Source organism: Aphanomyces invadans (assembly GCF_000520115.1).
Source record: "Aphanomyces invadans strain NJM9701 unplaced genomic scaffold supercont1.3, whole genome shotgun sequence".
NCBI lineage: Eukaryota > Oomycota > Saprolegniomycetes > Saprolegniales > Verrucalvaceae > Aphanomyces > Aphanomyces invadans.
In genome coordinates this window covers 1,894,393-1,912,541 of record NW_008580148.1, presented here as the reverse complement: position 1 = coordinate 1,912,541, position 18,149 = coordinate 1,894,393, and the positions used below count along the sequence as shown (strand labels likewise).

The following is an 18,149-nucleotide window of genomic DNA, read 5'->3' as shown; positions in this document are numbered from 1 at the left end:
GATAAATTTGGCCTCGTCGAGAGTTTGGATACGTTATCCGGATACTTTCCTCTGTTGGAAGTATGTCTGCCGATCATTTTGGATATATCGTCGTTCGGCCAATTCCATGGTGACTAGCGTCGTGAAGGTGCACCAGTTCAGCATGGCTGTGAGCGGCCTCCTTTGCACAATCGCCGCCGTGTGGAGCTTTGTCAATGATTCGTATGGTGGCTCGTTTCAAGGCAGCGTCGCGCGGATCTCGCTGAGGGTGTTCCAGATTGCGTTGTCTCTCGTTCTGCTTGCCACGACCGGTTTGGGTCTCAAGCGACCGCTCAAGTGGTTTGGACTGTTGGAGAGCTACGTCGGAAGTGGCTTGTACGCGATTTTCCTCGGGTTCTTCACCCTGAGCCTCGGCAACGACTTTGGGCTCTATTCCACCATCACGATCCTCGTCGTGGGATTTCTCAGCGTTTGCTACGGCTTGATCGTCAAGGACGAAAGCCACGACTATCCTCCTCTCCTTGCCTAAACCTGCGTCTTTAGAAGGGGAGGTGGCCGTAATAATTCATGGAACCACGTCTTTGGATCTTTGGCCGCTTGAATCGGCATGTTCCTCTTGTTTTTCGTGGCGAAATGGATACGATTGCGTCCTTGATGACGATACATATTAACATTGAGTACCATGTCCAGCTCAACTCCTTCGCGGGGAAAGGCATTCACAATGAACGTGCCCAGCAACGCTCTCGCTGGAGCGACGCCACACCCAAACACTCGCGTGCACACATACCATGGACTGCCAAAAAACAATACCAGACCTGGCAACATTACCACATTATCTCGGGGAGATAATGACTGGCCGCGCACCTTCCTCACCGCCGTTCCCCTCACCATTTCTCTGGGGCGGTGGCTCCGTGCTCGCATCTCGTCTCGGACGCAGACTCGGATCCACCGTTAGCGCAACTTCAAGCCACAGTTGACATTGCCAATCCGGATATCGTATCCGGTATCGTAACGGAGTTATCCAAGGTATCTTCAACACGGTCATTGTTAAAAACTCGGACGACGTGATGGGAAGAGCTGTTGTGAAGATGCATCAAATCGGCATGGCCGTGGCGGGCCTGCTGTGCACAATTGCCGCCGTGTGGGCGTTCGTGGGCGACAAGTACCATGACTCGTATCAGAACAGCGTGGCGCGCGTGTCGTTGCGAGTGTTTCAAATTGCGCTGTCGTTGGTGCTGTTGATGACGGCGGGGTTTGGCATGAAGCAGCCGCTCAAGTGGTTTGGGCTCTTGGACAGCTTTGTTGGAAGCGGACTGTTTGCGATCTTTCTCGGGTTCTTCACGCTCCATTTGGACAACGATTACGGCTTGTACTCGACGATTGTGATCATGGTCGTGGGTGTGCTCAGCATTTTGTACGGCATGTTTGTCAAGGACGAGCGCCACGACTACCCGCCGCTGATGGCTTGATGGCGCTTGTTGTTATGAAGACTTATGTAGCGAACCCACGACGAATGGAGAAAAATACATGGTCTCTCACATTCAGGACCCTTGGTTACATCTATTGAAATTTGCTGGGGGTCGACGGGTAAATCTAAAACTCTTGCATCCACTTGGCGTCACCCGTGTACGGCACACCCAAGTCGAGCGGTTGGGGCTTGAGCGCCGTGACCAGTTGCTCGAACTTGGCGGTTGCGATGGCGAGAAGCGGCGCCTACATTTGACGATCCCATCACGCGCTAGGTGATCCAAATCCATCGCGGTGTAGGCCTACCTTTGTCTCTTGGAGTTGGTCCCACTGCAAGCCGTTGAAGAACGAATGCTTGGGAACAGCACAGTCGCTGAAGGACTTTAACAAGCAATCGTCGGCGCCGAATCGAGTCGCTGGCGTCGGGTCCAAGAGCATCTTGATCAGGGACTGGAGGGCCGGAGATGACGTCGGAGGAAACTCGAGCGAGTCCTACGACCAGACGTCGAGTGGTGGGATTCAAAAACGGACGTACGGGAGAAAAGGCCACGATCCCGTTGAACATGGCGAGTTCATCTTGGTTGTGTTTCTCGAACGGCGTGGTGCCGACGAGCATTTCGTACAACAAGATGCCGAGGCTCCAGTAGTCGGTCACGAGGGATTGGCCTACATGCAAACTCGTATCAGTGCGTTGTGGCCACGATGAGCTGTCGAGGCACGGAAACACACACACCCTGGCCATTGATTTGTTCGGGCGCCAAGTATTCCGGATTGCCGCAAATGGTAAATGTTCGGCCCGCGCCAACGTACTTGGACAAACTAGAACACGGATACACATGAGTCGACATGCCACCGACGTGCCTTGTGGACTGACTTTAAGCCAAAGATAGCAACGTCGCCTTCGCGGGTGACCATCAAGTGCGTAGGATCCAGCGATCGTGTCAAGATGCCGTCCTAACTCCGTGGCCGTGGGACGGTCGCCAGTCAGTTCAAGGGGTTTCATACCGCATGCAGCAACTGAAGAGCCACGACAAGGTGGGCCGCGTAGAATCGAATCGCGGCCTCGGACGACAGGGGAAATGTGGCAACTTCGTCGAGGACCCCCACGTACGCCACGTCGAAGACCGCATGAAGGTCGTGGGCTGTCTGCGTAACGCCATAGAGAGGCGCGAGGCCCGCTTGGACGCGGCCAAGGGCAACATACATATCTTGTTCACCAAGCAATTGGTGCTTGAGGTGCGACTCGACCACGGTCTGCTTGGTGATGGACCTCAGCGTGACCCACTTGTTGTTGTATTTCGCCAACCGGCACGTCGCGACCAGATCTTGCCAGATAGTCGGGCCGACTGTGACCTGCCCGATGTCAACCAGTCCTTCCAGTGCCGGTGACGGCGTGTGCGCCACCACGACCAACCCGCGCAGCTACCATGACCCGCACATCAAACGAAGCCATCGCAACGAACGCGGCTGCCTACCGGTGCCGACTGTTTAGCCAGTGTCGTGATACTCTTTCGCGCCCGTCGAACTTTGTTCTGCTCGACAATGACCGATAGCGTTCCCAGAGTTGCTTCGAAGGCTTCACGCGATATGCATAGGCATTCCGTGTCTTCTTCTGCCACGGCCGAGTATGGACTACATGACGACAGTATGTGGATACGGTTGAAAAGGCCAAAGACGAGTACCACGTGGGAGTGTCGGCGAGCACAAAGTCGCCAAAGCACTCGTGCGCGTGGATCGACGTCGCGTCGGCGGCGAGGGGGTGCAGGATCGACACGCGGCCTTGAAGGACCAAGCACAGCTGGGCCGTTGCAGTCGAAGCGCCGGCTTCAAACACTTTGGTGCCCTACGCCACGTCGAAGCCACCGTGACGAGCCACGCTCGCAAACACTCGACGCGAGAGAGAGGAAGGACCAAGTCCATTTTCTGGCCAGTGATGGAGAGTTTGGGTGTTCCTTACTGAGGTAAATGTCGCTTGCTGCATGTGCTCGGCCACGAGGTTTAGCTGCGCGATCGTGAGCGCGCGAAACGGTGACACATTCCGCAGGCGCTGGATGATATGGCGCATCGGGCGGCGCACGAGAATCGAACGAAACGCCATGCGATCGATCGTCCACAGCGTGCCGCTGCCGGTGGCAATCACAGTCGCGGCGCGAGGTTTGGAGTACATGAGCGCAAGTTCACCAAAGGTCGGGTGCGACCCCTCCGACCCCACATACGTGTGGACAACAGGGCCGTACATGGCTTCCAACGAATCCCCCGTGGATGGTGCCGCTTCCGGCTCGACCGGGGTCCTGCGGACCCGAACGTCGAACCGGCCAGAGTCGACCAAGAAGAATCGGTCGCCGTCATCGTGCTGGCGGATCACAACGTCGCCGTCTGCGACAACTTGGCGCTTCATCACGGACAGCACGTCGTTCAACTAACAACAACGTTCACCGGGCACTTCAACAACTCGATCCAGAACAAGCTGCCGAAACGATATACCTTGTCAGCGGTCAAGTGCGCAAACAAAAAGTTGTGTTGGACCATGCGCTCGAGGCGAGCAAGGTCTTCGGGGGATTTCGGGACGGCGTGCATTTTGACGTCGTAGTCGGCGATGGGCGAGAGGAGGCCATGACTGCCTTGGTGGGCCGGGGAAAACAACTCTTCACTCGCCATCGACATGCGGGCAGTGTCGAATCCACCGATGATAGTGTCCCGAGATCGCCAGTTCTTGTTCAAATCGAGACCGCGCACTGGGCGCAAGCAGTCTTGCATGGCGAGGAGGACGTCTTGTCCTGCGATGATGCTATTGCGTCCGTGCAATTTGGACGAGCGAACGGGCACTTGCTTGGCCACGGGCTCGACGAACAAAATGATGCACGTGATGTCGTCGGTGCGTTCCTGCGGACAAGCGTCAGATGAGGAAGTTTGTTGCAGTGGAACCCGCACTTCAAAGTCGAGCCATCGAGAGAACGACTCCATCACGACTGTGTGGCATGCGTCGAGAGGGCTCTTGTACTCTTTCACGATGTTCACCACCGCCTGGCTCGTCAAGAACTCAAACACGCCGTCCGACGCTATCACGATAAACTTGTCGTGTGCGTTCAGTGTCTTTGTAATGATCTCTGGCTCGGCAAACACCCCGAGTTCCTCCGATACGTGGTCGCCAAGGCTGCGCGTGAAGGCTGTGCCCTACAGCACCATGACTACCCTCCATTCCGTTGCCATCGCCCACGCCGGCCTACCGGGTAGTCCCCGTAGGGGTGCCAAATACGAGGCGGGTCTCCGGACTCGTCGATTTCGTCGCCGAGTGTGAGTCCCCAGTTCTCGTGGATCGGCTCGTATCCCTCGAGCTGGTCGACGGTCAAGATGCGTGCGCCAGTTTTCTTGACGCGGTCCCGTTCATCCTGCGCAACAACCAAACTTGCTCAGCCACATGATCACGATCGACGTTGTCAGGTGCGATGCATACCTTGCGAAACGGTGTTTGGTCAATCGACAACGCTTTTGCGACCAGTTGAGGGGGGGTTCCGTCCGCCGACGCGATTTCTTGCGCAATAATGGCGCGGGAATCGCCGACGTTCGAAATGTGGATTTCGTTCGTCTGGAACAAGACCGAGATGGCGGTCGTCCCGCTCATCGAGTCGTCGAACGGGGCCGAATGCATCTACTCCAACGAGTGAACAAATCATCAACAGATCGACGATGGCAAAGCAAGCACGACGATGGAATTTTCAAGGGAGGAATTGGGGACAGGTCATGTTGCCGAGGTAGACTGTACCATGGTATTGGCGTCGACGTGCGCTCGGGTGAGGGCCTCCGTCGTCTCGATATTCTTTGTTAAATGCTGCTGCAGCAACGTCGGGACGACATCGCGAGCGTACTGCGCGCATTTGTCCCCTGTGGTTCCGTGTCCGTCGAATACACCAAAGAACGAGCATTCATTGTGGAATGTCGGCTTGCACACGTACGCATCTTGGTTGGGCTTGTTGATTGCTAGAATGGCGCGAACATAAGAGAAAGTCAAGGGGGGATGGCAGAATGCACTCGTACAGTCGGGGTAATACCCACGCAGGGAGACGTAGGCGTACGAGATCTTGTAGTCGCCGCTGACGAATGACTCTGGTTCATGCGAGGCAGACGTGCGTTGATTCAACTCTTGCTCGGTTAGAGGGGATTTCCTGTTGCGTTGTTGCTGTTGTTGCTCCGACTCGGTAAGCGTGGGAGTCGGCGGAGTGTGCTCTTTGGTCACCTCGTCTGTCGGCGATAAGAGGACAGACGACGGGGAGTTGCCGGAAGTCGACACGGCAGTGGTGGGGACGGATGCTGTCGTCGGATGCTGGGGACGGGGGGGTAGAGCCTCCGAATGGCGGGTCACCACGGCGGTGTTCGAGCAGCAATTCCCCATGAAGTCGCTGGAGAAGTCGCGCGGCCTAGCTGATACTGCCGCTTGCTTCGACGATGATGCACTGCACAAACCGTGAAGGATGAGTAACGCTTGGGTGGTTTTTTATTCATCTGGCAAACTATAAACAGCAAACCTGCCAGAGATTTAAAACGCATTTAAAACGCATCGCCACCCGATGCTGTCACGCAAATTCGCCAAACCCGATACGTTTCAAACGTTTTTAAAATCTTGCATCGAGCCTGTATGTGGGGTGTCAAAATCGAGCGACGACATGACGAGATTGCCACCAGACGGGACTTGCCACACAAGGGCCATGGCACACACGAGCAAGAAGTGGATGGAAGAGGAGCAGGCAGGGTCAGAGTACAGCAGAGGCAACGAAGCGAGCGAGCGCTGTTCAGTGTTGCGACGGTGTGACAGACCTCGGGGGATGGAGGTGATGTCGGGGGTGAACCGTGACGAACAACGTGCGTACTGTAACGTGCCACCTCCGCGCACCTAGCCAAGCGGCGCCGCAACCTCGCCCTCTGTCGATCGCATGCCTGGACACACTAGCATGGAGCAGAGGAAATCGGGTGAGCATTAGTACCGCACGCGGTGGCGGAGACCCGACCGTTGGTGTCGCTTGGATGGGTCCAGTTTCTGCCTGAACCAATCATATGGATCCATCGGCGATTGCGATGGAATGGGAGGCGCTTCTTGGGAAGGGTCGACCCGACGGCCTGTACGCATGGAGGTCGGTCCGAGAGGAAGCCAGCGTGATTTGGGCCATGGCGTGGAAGATTTCTCTCGCGTCGTTCTGTCGGATGTCCGTGTTTACGATCTCGACGGCGTTCTTGGGGCAGTTGGGGACACGGGAGTTAGCCGCGAGCGCGTTGGCGCAGTCGGTCATCGGCGCCCTTCGAATCGTCACATGGGCGTCGTCCACTTCTCTCAGCACGGTATGGCATCCCCTCTGCAATCTGCTCGTATGTCTTGTCACATGTCACGGTAGCTGTGTGGACAAGCGTACGGCGCGCGCAACTTTGAGCTCGTGGGGACGTGGCTTCAAACGGGCGTTGTCGTCCTGAGCGCGGCGTCGATTCCTCTGATGATTGCCCACTTGTACGCGTACCTGGTTCTTCAGTACATCGTTCATGATGACCCCGATCTCGTGTCGCTGGCGCAGACGTTTGCATCGTACTCGGCCTTGAGCGTGTGGCCAAATGCGCTCTACGTTTCTCTGCGGTACGTGCATGTAATTCAGTAGCTGTGCGTGGGCTCACGGCCGCTGTAGGTCGTACCTTCGATCCCAGCAGATCGTGGCGCCGATTGCGGTCGTGGATTTTGCCACGGTCGGGCTCTACATCGTATCCAACTACGTGTTTATCTACGGGTGTTTGGGCTGGAACGGGTTGGGCTTTGTCGGGTCGCCACTCGCGAGTTTCTTTTGCGCAACGATGCAACCGCTCGCGTTATTCGTGTACGCGTTTGTCGTGCAGCGCCATCATGAGAGTATGTGCCCTCGCTCGGAAACGTGTGCGATGATGATGGCGCTTCTTTGCAGAAACGTGGACCGGGTGGTCGTGGCAGTGTCTGGACCAGGTGCGCCTCAAGCAGTTTGTGACGCTCACGAGCTCGCTCTTTGTGTACCTGGCGATGGACGAATGGATCTACAACGTTGTCACAGTCGTCGCAGGTAAGTGGCAGCGACGTTAGCGATCTCGTGCACACCGTTGCGGTGGTTAGCCCAACTCGGGAGCGTCAATTTGGCGGCCAACAGCATCCTGTTCAACGTGTGGGGGCTCGCGTACGGCGTCTACCTCGGATTCAGCACGCCGATTCAAGTCCGTGCGTCGCATGCAATGGGAGCAAACGATCCATCGAAAGCCAAGCAAGTCACGTTTGTCGGGTTTGCGTTGGGTTCGATTGCGACAGTTGTCGTGGTCGTGGTGTTGCTGGTGGGTCGACGGCCTCTCGTCGGCGTCTTTACGCAAGACCCGGCGCTACATGACATTTTGGACACGGTCCTGCCCGTGTTTTGTATCGCCGCGAGCATCTCGGGGCTCCATGTCATGCTCTCGTCAGTGCTGGAAGCCATGTCCCTTGCCATGACACTGGTTATCGTGTCTGGAGTCGGATCGTGGGGGATTTTGCTGCCTGTTTCATATTACTTGGGCATATCGGAAGCGCTCGGGTTGGCTGGTCTTTGGTGGGGTAGTGTCGTCGGCGAAGCCGCCAAGTTCATGTTCACCGGTATTGCGTTGTTTGGCTTGTACGACTGGGCAGCGATTGCCCACCGCATTGCACGCGACACCGAGGCAATTGCCGTCGCCGAAGAAGTCGAAGCGCTCACGTCTGCCGACACCGTCAAGAGCCCAGTCGCGGCGGCGACGAACTCGTCGTTCTAGATATGCCCCCATCCACTTGGTTTTGTTTCCACTTGGATTTGCCTTCACTAGAACTGTCCATGCTCCATCCCAACGTCTCAACTCGATGGCTATCACCAACCACACGTACGACCAACTCGTGCCCCCTCCACGCCGACCTGGCGTTCGAACACGCACAGCAACGTCTTACTTCGACACGTCCAGAGATTGTTGGCTTGCGCGCACGCCACCGTGCCACGACGGATTCCAGCCGCATGGAGTCGCATGGATGTGGGCAGCAATGGCATCGAACACACGTAAATCAGTGACAGACCAATAACTTCTCATACCACCCACCTCCGCTCACACTGTCTTGGAATTAACCACAGCGGACGTTCCTCAACAGCGACGGCCCGGACTTGCTTCCTCAGCACGTGCGACGACATCCCGAGTCCACGAAGGGGGTCGCGTCCGATCCTCAAAATTTTTGGTAACGTCTTCTTTGGAAAACAAAGTAAAGATGACAGCTGTATAGAAAATGATCTTGTTCAAGTACGGTCTTAGAAATGAGTTAATCTCATTGTAAGGTACCTGCAAAATCAACTCCCACGCGTGAAACAAGACCCATTTCGACGATTTGATTGGTGAGGAAGATCTCCACCAATCAAGAGTGCCGAAGGTTGCGAAATGACGGCCACGATCGAGCGGACGCCGCTGCTTGCGACCACGCGGTCGCTGTACTCGACCAAGGCCGTGGTCGATGAAATGACGGCGATCTTTGCAATATGCTGGAAGATCTCCCTCGCGACGTTTTGTCAACTCAGTGTCTTGACGATCTCGACGGTGTTCTTGGGGCATCTCGGCACGCACGAGCTGGCCGCCTGTGCCATGGTCATGTCCGTCATTGGGGGCTTTCGCATCATTGCGTGGGCGTTTTCGATTTCGATCAGCACTGTACGTAGTCGATGATGGAGAGCAAACGCTGACGAACACGTCTCTGCAGCTTGGAGGTCATGCCTACGGTGCCAAGAACTTTGAACTGGTGGGTGTGTGGCTGCAAATTGGGCTCATCGTGCTCACACCAGTGTCTGTCTTGTTAATGATCGTGTGCTGGAACATCCGACCGTGCCTTGAATGGATGACGGACGACTTGGAACTGCTGGCGATGGGCGAGACGTATGCGTGGTATGTGTCTTGGAGTGTCTGGCCCACCGCTGTGTACGAAGCTTTGCGGTACACGGCCCCTGCCCTTTAACCGAGTTTTGACTTCTGCGCCAGAGGTTATTACAAAGCCCAAGAAATCATGATCCCCACCACCGTCGTCGACGTTACGACCCTGTTCATCTCGATTGGCGTCAACTACATTTGCATTTATGGCTGCTGGGGGTTGCCAGGTCTTGGGTTCATCGGGTCACCCCTCGCCGTTGTCATTATTGCAATCGTCCAAGCAGCGTCGCTGTGGTCGTGTGCTCATTTGCTCCAAGAACGCCATACCAGTGCGTGCTTCTACAATTGGATCGCTCGTATGGACGATACCCTTCTAACTCGCCTCATGTGGTAGAGACATGGTTTGGGTGGAAGATGAAATACTGCCTCAACGCCGCTCGCTTGCGGCAGTACTTGGAGCTCACCGGCACGTTTTTAGTGTACTTGGCGCTGGATGAGTGGGTGTACAACGTGCTGGCGGTCATGGCAGGTGACGGGACCTCCACCAGAAAAAACTCTTCGTCATCGTGTTCTTGGGATAGCGCGACTTGGCAGCTTGAATGTGGCAGCTTACAACATCCTGTTTACCATTTGGACGTTGGCGTACGGTCTGTACATCGGGTTCAGTACCCCCATTCAAGTGCGCGTATCTCATGCGCTCGGTGCCAACGATCCGGACAAGGCCAAGCAGACCGCCGCCATCGGTTGCGGCATGGGGTCGTTTGCTGCCGTCGTCCTCAGCGCGGCCATGTATGTCGGTCGATATGAATTGCTGGCGTTGTACACCCCCGACGAAGACCTCCAGAACGTCGTACTTCCTGTCCTGGGACTCTTTTGTGTGGCGGCGAGCCTCTCCGGCGTGCATATAACGCTATCTGCGATGCTAGAAGCCATGTCGCTGGCCAGGACCCTCGTCATCGCGTCGTGTGTGGGTTCATGGCTCGTGCTGCTCCCTGTCGCGTACGAAGTTGCGTTCGAAACGTCCTTTGGCTTTGGTGGGCTCTACATTGGCAGTGTCATCGGCGAGTCCGTGAAGCTCATCATCATGGCCGTGGCCCTCGTTTGGGTATACGACTGGCGTGTTGTAGCCGAGCGTGTATCCAAGCAAGTGGGCAGCGACCACGAAGGGTTTGATGTGTAGAAGAGATCGACCTTGTCGTTGTCGGCATCGCGAGTGCGACCTCGTCGTGGCGAATGCCAGTGGTTTTTAACTGATAGCATTTCTTGCATAAAGCGCTATTGCGTAGGGACTGTTATGCTTAAGGCCACATAAAGTATCAAGGCGGCGAAAGGCCGTACTCGTCGCAGTCGCCACGATCATATTCACACGCGGCAGTAAAACAAGCCAAGTCGCAGAGTTGATCGCCGACTGCCCACAGCATGCATCCTGGTGCACAGATCGCCCGTCCACACACTGTCGCGTCAGTGGACGAGTTGCAATATGTGGTATTGCCCACAAGGACCATCTTGGACGTGAGGCGGGCTGTGTCAAAGCCTCGCGGGAGAACGGCGATTGGGTTGGACGACACGTCGAGCATGATGTCGCTCCGAAGGGTCGTGGGAAGCTCAGTCAGGGAGTTGCCTCCCAAATTCACAGAGTGCAGTTGCGTCAGATGATTTAGCTGGGCTTGCCACAAGTCGTCCACGGTGGTAAGCCACGGATGGTTTGTCAGGTAGAGTGCCTGGAGGTTGCCGAGCGTCGACAGCGCCGTCGGGGTCGTCGTGAGGCTGGTGTTGAAAAAAAACAGGTTTGTCACGGGCTGCCATATATCCACCAAGTGCTCTGGCAGCGTCGCAAGGGGAGTCGACTCGAACATGAGATTGGTCAGGAGTGGCGGCAGTTTGGCTTGGAGACTCACTGGAACCGAGAAAAAGTCGCACTGGCGAAACTGGATCGACGTCAGGGTCGCGGGAAGCGCGGCGTCCCAGTCGCGGAGTTTCGTAAACTGAAACACGACTGTGTTGAGCGATTGCTGGTGGGCAAACGTGCTGTTTGAAATGCCGCTGCGAACGTCGCAGCGACTCACTTTGAGGACAAAGAGCGACGAACCGACGTCATGAGGGTCGATGAATGCGTCTACGTCAAGGCTCTGGTTGCGAAGGACGTGGCAGTTGATGTGGAGGTACTTGCAGTGGCACGTCAGGTCCAACAGGGGTGTCGTCGCCGCCTGGCATGTCGATGGGCATGGCTGCCGAAAAAACAGCGCCTGGAGGCACAAGACCCAGACAGTCACTCCACAACCCACGCTGCACACCGCGTACCACACGACAAACGGGGGTCGACGATGGTGGCGGCGTTTGAAGGCAGTGGTATTTTTCTCCGTGGTCGTCCTTCGCTCAATCAACAGTCTCGACGGCTGCTTCTTCCTGGACGACCAAGTGCTCGCCTGGAGGCTTCTCGGCGGGAGAGCCCCTGCCAGCCGATATAGCGAGACGAGAGTGTTGACATCCATGACAAGCTTGACGACGTAGTCTAACGGGGACGACGCCACCACGATGCGGCAATACAGGAGCACGCGAGTGTACCATGCGTGGTTGCTCGATAATGTCCAGTCGACGAGGAGGAGTTTTAGAACCGGCGCGAGAAGGCTCGCGAGCGGCAACAAGCAAGACAAATAGAACCCGATGAAGCTGTTGAACCAGCTCAGGACGATGTGATTCGTGGCGGATGAGCGGCGCCCAACCAAGAACCACGGTGACACGACCAAATTGAGCGCGACGCACGACAGAAATGCACCAACAAACCACTTGTCGACGACATATTGAGTTACTTGAAACGCCTTGTAGCTCTGGCACACGACCTCGACAGTGTGAAACACCAGGATGTGCTTGTCCTCCGACAGGTTGCACCACCACCACTCGTTCGCTTCGGACAAGAGCTCGTCCTTATTGATGAAGGAAGTCAGCCGTCGCTTCAACGCGGTTGCAGCCGGAGGCGATGGTGAACTTGGCGGCGGTGGCCTTCGACACGACCTGACGACGAAACCAACGTGCAGGAGAGTTAGCGCAGTGTACGTGCAAGCTGTGACGAGTGGCGCATACGCATGGATGGCTGCCGCGGACGACGGGCTCAGTTTGAAAAACACAAACGCCAACATGGCAAAGTACACGCCACACACGACGTGCTTGACTCTGGTAAACATGCGGATACAGTGGTGAAGGCGCGTGGACGAAACCTGTTCAGAGAAGTCGTGGCGCTCGCGTGGCACGACCGCAATCGACCTCATCGATCCCAGAGTGGTTCAGCCACGAATGCAATGCCTCGTTTGTGTAGGACCATCTAAAATTAGTGCTCGGTTGACGGGGAAAGCTGGCACGGTGCCAACCGACACTACAAACATTTGCGACGGCAGTGACATCATCGAAGCTTTACGCTGTAAGAATACGCATGGCGTCTTCATCACCTCACAGGACGACGGCGGCGGCGTTATGCCATGCCGCGGGCGTCCCCCCAACGTGAATCTGATCTAATCTCCAATCTTACAACTACCGCCACAGTTTCCATCATTGCCTCGAAGGTGCACACAGATTGTAGCCACGTCGCGCGCACGCCGTCGTCGACTCTGTCAGTGCATACCGATTGCACAAGTCTGGTCTGGAGAGCTAGCATGGGCTGCCTGCCAAGTAGGAACTGATTCTGACGAGTCGGACTCTGCCGTCGCATGCCTCGATTGAACTTGCCAAGCCATCGGCGGAACTCCGGATAAGTTATGCGGAGGAGTCCCCAGACGGCAGACAGTTGGGATATAAAATCATGTTGAAGATTGCATACCATTTTTCAACGCTTGGTTCATGAGCCAGCCGGCGACGACGGTGCGGCGCGAGAAGGTCGAGGTGGTGTTCTCGACCAAGACGAAGGTGCCGACGTCCGTGCGTAAGGAGGATTCAACACCGTCACACGAGCTACACACCAGCACCGGTAGCGTGAACAGTCGGCAAGATTCGAGCGAACAGCTGCACCAAGCGTCGGGGGAACCGAACTACGGACAAATGACCCGCGAAGGCAGCAGTGAAGTGGAAGCTGCTCCAGCCAGTGCAGACAACTCAATCCGAAAACGAGGCAGACGGTCGTCTCGAAAAGGATCCTCATCCTCCGACACAAAGGTTGCGTGCAAAGTGAGTGCAAGCGTGCGACGTCTTCGTCCGTCCAAAGCGCTGTTGCAACTCGAATCGGCCTCGGTCGCAGAGTGTGTCAAAGCTATGGTCGATAGCCGCACAGAAGCGACATTGGTGACAGATTCGAAAGGATCGTTGACTGGAATCTTGACAGACAAGGTTCGTACAGCACGACCATGCGTTGGGACTACATCATGACAGACACGTACAGGACATTGCGCTGCGTGTGGTGGCACGAGGGTTGGACCCGATATCCACGATCGCGCTCGATGTGATGACCCCAAACCCATCGTGCGTATCTCCACGTGCATGTGCGATCGAAGCACTGGAGCAAATGGTATCTGGCCAGTTTCGCCACTTGCCTGTCGCGGACAACGGCAGCGGTAACTTGTCTCAATTCCATGTCGAATGTTTATGGCCGTCGACGTAGTCGTGGGGATTTTGGACATTGCCAAGTGTTTGTACGATGCGATTTCGAAGATTGAGAACGCGTACATGGCATCGTCAAGTCAGTTCTCCGAGTCGATGCAAAAGGTTTGTGTCTCTCTGAGCACTGCGCGGCTCATTCAAACATAGCTGGACGCAAACATTGGAGACAAGGAGGCATCGCTGTTTGAAAAGATGCGGGAAACCGTACGACATTTCGTCCATGTTTTCCACCTACTGAAGTACCGACTAGCTCTTCTTGCCCACGTTGAGCTCACTCATCGACGGACGCGCCGACGTTCCTGAAATTGTCGACACGGCGACGGCCCGGGACGCGTCTTTACTCATGCTGGAGACAAACTCGAGCGCCGTGATGGTGTTTGGCGAGGCAGGGATCATGGAAGGGATCTGCACGACGAAGGACCTCATGCGCCGCGTGCTTGCCGCCGGACTTGACCCGGAAACGTGCCTCGTGCGAGACATCATGACGGTCAAGCCCGAGTACGCCCACCTGAACACGACCATCCTGGATGCGCTGCACTCGATGCACGACGGCAAGTTCCTCCACTTGCCCATTCTCAACGACGATGGCGTCGTCGTCGGTCTTGCGGACGTCCTCCAAGTTACATGCGGCGTTGTCCATCACATGGGGAGCTTCCAGCAACAGCACACAGCAAATGTGAACCCCGTGTGGAACCAGTTTTGGAATTCAATGTTCAATCCCCCGACAACGCCCTCGGCATCCTCGCCATCGTCTCGTACGTGTCTGGGATGAAGTCTTTTTCACTGATGGCAACGGTAGGGGAGGCCGCCGCCGCCCCACCCATCGGAACCGCCTCCCATGCCTCGGCGACGTCGTCAGCATCGTCCTTTCCGCGGTATGACCACGACAGTGCCACGTTTGCACCGCCGCTAGAGCTACCTGCTGCACCGCTAACATTTGCGTACAAACTGACCGATTTGGTGCACCACACACATCGCTTCACCGCGACTGCGACCGACTTGGCCGAACTCTTGCAACAAGTGCGCGATCGCACCGGCCTTCTCCATGAAGACGTAAACTTATATTATGTCGACGACGAGAATGACACGGTGCTTTTGTTTGCCGACCAAGATTTGAAGGATGCGGTGGCGCTCGCGACGGAGCACTCGGCCGCGTACCTACGTCTTAAGGTTCAACCGGCAGCCGCTGTCGCAGACAAGGAAACGGACGACTCGTTGGAAGATCTGCCGAATCTCGAGGCCCCACGGACCGACCGACCAGCGCTGTCCGACTCGATGATGCTCAAGATCCGGCAGGGTAGCCTCGTCACGGCGTTAACGATGACGGTCGTCGGCACGGCCATGATGCTTGCCAAGAGAAAGTAGTCTGAAAGATGTCGTGATGGGAATGCCATTCATGGTTTACATCTTTGTTGTCGAACTATGGTGTCGAGTGTCGCTCGCGAACTTTGAGCAGCATGGCGACACACAGTTGACGAATGTCGGCCGCCACTGCTGGTGGAACTGACGGCGTTGCAATCGATCGAGATGCAGGACGTGACTTCTTCTGCTGCTGAAAAGTTGAGCCGTTGAATCGCGATGGACCGCGTTGGCCCTGCTGCTGAGGCGGCGTCATTTTTGGCGCGTGGTCCGCCGCCGAACCGAGCTCCTTTTGGCCAAGTGCTGTAGTTGAAGCATTCTTTGCCGAAGGAGAGGATATATGAAGATCCTTGGGGCGTTTGACGGGGGGCGGCAACAATGGAACGGCCATCAAGGCATCTCTGAACGCTTGTTGAGCCGAAGGATTTGCGGCGACAGGAACCTTTTTTGCAGGCGCAGCGAGCGAAATCTGGTCGTCATCTTGGATGGTTGAAGGGGACAGAATGAGTGGTTCTGCTTGGGATGACGGCTTGAGTACAGGGAACTAGGCATCGACGACATGAGCGCTACACGAGACATGCATCATTGCACCGTACCCGGGATCGATCGACGACGTAGACGTACGTGATGCACTGGGCGGGCTCAAAAGTCTTGGCTGTTGGGTCCGTCGTCCGGTGGTGGTAGCCAGGGAAGATGTCAATACGGAAAGGTCGGCGTTCTTTCAGGACAAAACCGTTCGCCTTTGCTTGGTCTTCGACGTTCCAGTTGGAATAAGGCGGCTTTGTCTTCAGCGTGATGTGGACTTCGCCTTTCAACGCGAGCTTGCCTCGTGCGCTTTCGAAAAAGTCGAGCAGCAACACGCGGTTGATGTGCACGCGTTGGTGGCCACTGTGCGGGAAGTTGAAGATGATAAAGTCGAACAATTGTGGAATGGATGCCGGCAACGTATGCAACTTGGTGGCGTCAATGCCGTGGAATACTTGTGCACCAGTTCGCCCCAACGTGGCAATGCATTCGTTCGCGTTCGAGTACTTCTACTCAATAATGTTCCATGAGGACCCACATGACAAGAAGACATACCCCGCACGACCTTTCGAACTTGAGCTGCTGTGTCAAAGGACGTGGCGTACAGATTGGCACCACCACCGCGATGGGTCACTAACCCTCGCGAGAACGTGAAGTCTCCATCTCCCAGCACAAGGATCAAATCTTGAAGAGCATAGAGCTGGGTCTGAGGGTGCTGTTGTCGATTCAAACGGCGATGCTGGTGTTGCTGCTTTGGCCTCTTCGCCATACGCAAGTCCCTGCTCGCGCCGCCTTTTCGCTTCACCATTGTGTCTTCAAAATGGTCGCGTTCAAATCGCAAGCTCGATTTTGGTTGGCCATGCTGAATCGTATTGAATTTTGTATTCCATACAAACATTGAGATCGAATTTGGAATCCTAGTGCGTTGCCACACACACTTTTCCATGTACTGCGGGGACGAAGTCGGCGCGTTCATCGGGGACGTCGGGTCTCTTACCGCCAAGTTCGGCTATGCGGGGGAAGACACACCCAACTTGGTCTTCCCATCATGCATGGGGGTGCGTCCGGCAACCAACGAGCGCATCGTGGGCCACAGTGCACTGTCCAGCTGCCACGACATCACAGCGTTGCCTCGAGCGATCAGTACCTTGGAAGACAAGACCAACTACAATTGGGACGTGATGGAGAAGCTTTGGCTGCACGCGTTCGAGGAATCTCACGTCGATCCCACCCAACATGCTGTGTTGACGTGTCTCTCGCCGTTCGACATGCATGAGAGTGTGTCGTACATGGAGCTCATGTTTGAAAAGTTCAATGCCCCAGCTTTCTACGTGGCGAAAGATGCAGTGCTGAATGCGTTTTCGTTTGGCAAGTCGACTGCACTCGTGTGCGATGTGGGCGCTAGCTCCATGCGGGTAGTTCCTGTCGTGGAAGGGTTCACGTTAAAGGGATCATCGTTTCGATCGACTGCGGGAGGGGAAGCATTGACAAACCAGCTTCTCTCCGTCCTCCACGACAAACACCACGTTGAGATCCACCCTGGCGCTCGCAAGTACGCTGCTGTGGATGGTAGCGGTCCTGCGCTCCACCGACCATTGGCATCTGTGTCCAACGAGTACCGCAACTATCGCATTTTGGAGATTGTCCGCGACATCAAGGAATCGCTATGTCAGATGCCCGAAACGACTCTCCAAGAGGATCTTGCCGAGAGCGTTGCGCCAGAGCACTACGAACTTCCCGATGGAACCGTCGTCACACTCGGCAGCGAGCGATTCCGCATTCCCGAAAAGCTCTTCCACCCGGATGTCATTGCGGCCGACTCGACGACCGTCGACAGCTCGTCCAAGGGGCTTCACCGGATGGTATACAACTCTGTGCAAAGCAGTGACGTTGACGTGCGTAAAGACCTACTCTACAACATCGTGTTGTGCGGCGGTGGTAGTGGCCTTCCTGGTCTCACAGAGAGATTACACTGGGAGGTGTCGCAATTGGTGCCGTCGGCAACCTACAAGGTGCGACTGACCCAAGTGTCGGCGATCGAGAAGAAGTTCAGTGCGTGGATCGGCGGCAGCATCCTGGCGTCTCTCGGATCGTTCCAGCAACTGTGGGTCTCCAAGCGCGAGTTTGACGAGTACGGCGCCGACGCCATGGCCGCGTCGCGATTCTTGTGATAGAACTGCAATGCACGCCCCCAGGTGTATCCAGAATTAAGTTATTCGCGCCGTATTCGCCAAATTTTGCACCTCCTTTGTTTCAATATGGATTTAAAATGCATTTAGAAATCCACTTTGGAGTTTAAAATGCATTGACATAGAGGACAGGTTGGAATC

General features: G+C 55.8%; 9 protein-coding genes across 10 annotated transcripts; 6 read left to right on the top strand and 3 right to left on the bottom strand.

Moving 5' to 3' along the window:
- Nucleotides 1-87: 87 nt before the first annotated feature.
- H310_02260 (hypothetical protein) lies at nt 88-670 on the top strand. The gene has a single exon (XM_008865708.1). It carries the CDS (start codon nt 107-109, stop codon nt 506-508), a length of 402 nt encoding a protein of 133 aa, XP_008863930.1. The 5' UTR covers nt 88-106; the 3' UTR covers nt 509-670.
- A 365-nt stretch (nt 671-1,035) lies between these two features.
- H310_02259 (hypothetical protein) lies at nt 1,036-1,594 on the top strand. Its single transcript, XM_008865707.1, has one exon. The coding sequence runs from the start codon at nt 1,047-1,049 to the stop codon at nt 1,446-1,448; it is 402 nt and encodes a 133-aa protein (XP_008863929.1). The 5' UTR covers nt 1,036-1,046; the 3' UTR covers nt 1,449-1,594.
- H310_02258 (AGC protein kinase) lies at nt 1,573-5,836 on the bottom strand (the record flags this gene model as incomplete). The annotated part of the gene is made up of 14 exons (XM_008865706.1): nt 1,573-1,692; nt 1,753-1,938; nt 1,982-2,112; nt 2,180-2,265; nt 2,321-2,400; nt 2,452-2,868; nt 2,922-3,166; nt 3,358-3,865; nt 3,931-4,329; nt 4,378-4,620; nt 4,674-4,835; nt 4,901-5,095; nt 5,210-5,424; nt 5,482-5,836. 14 exons carry the CDS (start codon nt 5,834-5,836, stop codon nt 1,573-1,575), a joined length of 3,342 nt encoding a protein of 1,113 aa, XP_008863928.1.
- A 299-nt stretch (nt 5,837-6,135) lies between these two features.
- Nucleotides 6,136-8,731, top strand: H310_02257. Of its 2 annotated transcripts, XM_008865704.1 has the most exons (5): nt 6,136-6,777; nt 6,831-7,063; nt 7,113-7,330; nt 7,383-7,514; nt 7,565-8,731. In XM_008865704.1, exons 1-5 carry the CDS (start codon nt 6,496-6,498, stop codon nt 8,224-8,226), a joined length of 1,527 nt encoding a protein of 508 aa, XP_008863926.1. In that variant the 5' UTR covers nt 6,136-6,495; the 3' UTR covers nt 8,227-8,731. The 2 variants fall into 2 exon arrangements, with proteins under 2 accessions (XP_008863926.1, XP_008863927.1); XM_008865705.1 differs by lacking the exon at nt 6,136-6,777 and having other exon boundaries at nt 6,802-7,063.
- Nucleotides 8,732-8,863: 132 nt separating this feature from the next.
- Nucleotides 8,864-11,857, top strand: H310_02256 (hypothetical protein). Its single transcript, XM_008865703.1, has 5 exons — nt 8,864-9,138; nt 9,188-9,417; nt 9,463-9,680; nt 9,746-9,880; nt 9,933-11,857. The coding sequence occupies exons 1-5, from the start codon at nt 8,872-8,874 to the stop codon at nt 10,529-10,531; spliced, it is 1,449 nt and encodes a 482-aa protein (XP_008863925.1). The 5' UTR covers nt 8,864-8,871; the 3' UTR covers nt 10,532-11,857.
- On the bottom strand, nt 10,434-12,665 carry H310_02255 (hypothetical protein). Its single transcript, XM_008865702.1, has one exon. It carries the CDS (start codon nt 12,615-12,617, stop codon nt 10,668-10,670), a length of 1,950 nt encoding a protein of 649 aa, XP_008863924.1. The 5' UTR covers nt 12,618-12,665; the 3' UTR covers nt 10,434-10,667.
- Nucleotides 12,666-13,146: 481 nt separating this feature from the next.
- Nucleotides 13,147-15,428, top strand: H310_02254 (hypothetical protein). The gene is made up of 6 exons (XM_008865701.1): nt 13,147-13,665; nt 13,718-13,889; nt 13,937-14,040; nt 14,083-14,139; nt 14,186-14,690; nt 14,735-15,428. The coding sequence occupies exons 1-6, from the start codon at nt 13,183-13,185 to the stop codon at nt 15,298-15,300; spliced, it is 1,887 nt and encodes a 628-aa protein (XP_008863923.1). The 5' UTR covers nt 13,147-13,182; the 3' UTR covers nt 15,301-15,428.
- H310_02253 (hypothetical protein) lies at nt 15,308-16,648 on the bottom strand. Its single transcript, XM_008865700.1, has 3 exons — nt 16,385-16,648; nt 15,891-16,328; nt 15,308-15,838 (listed from the first exon to the last, which is right to left on the bottom strand). The coding sequence occupies exons 1-3, from the start codon at nt 16,625-16,627 to the stop codon at nt 15,356-15,358; spliced, it is 1,164 nt and encodes a 387-aa protein (XP_008863922.1). The 5' UTR covers nt 16,628-16,648; the 3' UTR covers nt 15,308-15,355.
- Nucleotides 16,649-16,763: 115 nt separating this feature from the next.
- On the top strand, nt 16,764-18,066 carry H310_02252 (hypothetical protein; the record flags this gene model as incomplete). The annotated part of the gene is made up of 1 exon (XM_008865699.1): nt 16,764-18,066. One exon carries the CDS (start codon nt 16,764-16,766, stop codon nt 17,988-17,990), a length of 1,227 nt encoding a protein of 408 aa, XP_008863921.1. The 3' UTR covers nt 17,991-18,066.
- Nucleotides 18,067-18,149: the final 83 nt, after the last annotated feature.

Coding starts and splice junctions, on each gene's coding strand:
- H310_02260 (XM_008865708.1), top strand. CDS start 107: ATGGTGACTAGCGTCGTGAAGGTGCACCAGTTCAGCATGGCTGTGAGC.
- H310_02259 (XM_008865707.1), top strand. CDS start 1,047: ATGGGAAGAGCTGTTGTGAAGATGCATCAAATCGGCATGGCCGTGGCG.
- H310_02257 (XM_008865704.1), top strand. CDS start 6,496: ATGGATCCATCGGCGATTGCGATGGAATGGGAGGCGCTTCTTGGGAAG. Junction 6,778..6,830: donor CGTCCACTTCTCTCAGCACG/GTATGGCATCCC, acceptor ATGTCACGGTAG/CTGTGTGGACAAGCGTACGG. Junction 7,515..7,564: donor CGTTGTCACAGTCGTCGCAG/GTAAGTGGCAGC, acceptor TGCGGTGGTTAG/CCCAACTCGGGAGCGTCAAT.
- H310_02256 (XM_008865703.1), top strand. CDS start 8,872: ATGACGGCCACGATCGAGCGGACGCCGCTGCTTGCGACCACGCGGTCG. Junction 9,418..9,462: donor GCTGTGTACGAAGCTTTGCG/GTACACGGCCCC, acceptor CTTCTGCGCCAG/AGGTTATTACAAAGCCCAAG. Junction 9,681..9,745: donor GCTCCAAGAACGCCATACCA/GTGCGTGCTTCT, acceptor CTCATGTGGTAG/AGACATGGTTTGGGTGGAAG.
- H310_02255 (XM_008865702.1), bottom strand. CDS start 12,617: ATGAGGTCGATTGCGGTCGTGCCACGCGAGCGCCACGACTTCTCTGAA.
- H310_02254 (XM_008865701.1), top strand. CDS start 13,183: ATGAGCCAGCCGGCGACGACGGTGCGGCGCGAGAAGGTCGAGGTGGTG. Junction 13,666..13,717: donor CTGGAATCTTGACAGACAAG/GTTCGTACAGCA, acceptor AGACACGTACAG/GACATTGCGCTGCGTGTGGT. Junction 14,140..14,185: donor TTGAAAAGATGCGGGAAACC/GTACGACATTTC, acceptor AGTACCGACTAG/CTCTTCTTGCCCACGTTGAG.
- H310_02253 (XM_008865700.1), bottom strand. CDS start 16,627: ATGGTGAAGCGAAAAGGCGGCGCGAGCAGGGACTTGCGTATGGCGAAG. Junction 16,329..16,384: donor CAGCAGCTCAAGTTCGAAAG/GTCGTGCGGGGT, acceptor ATTATTGAGTAG/AAGTACTCGAACGCGAACGA. Junction 15,839..15,890: donor ACGTCGTCGATCGATCCCGG/GTACGGTGCAAT, acceptor GTCGATGCCTAG/TTCCCTGTACTCAAGCCGTC.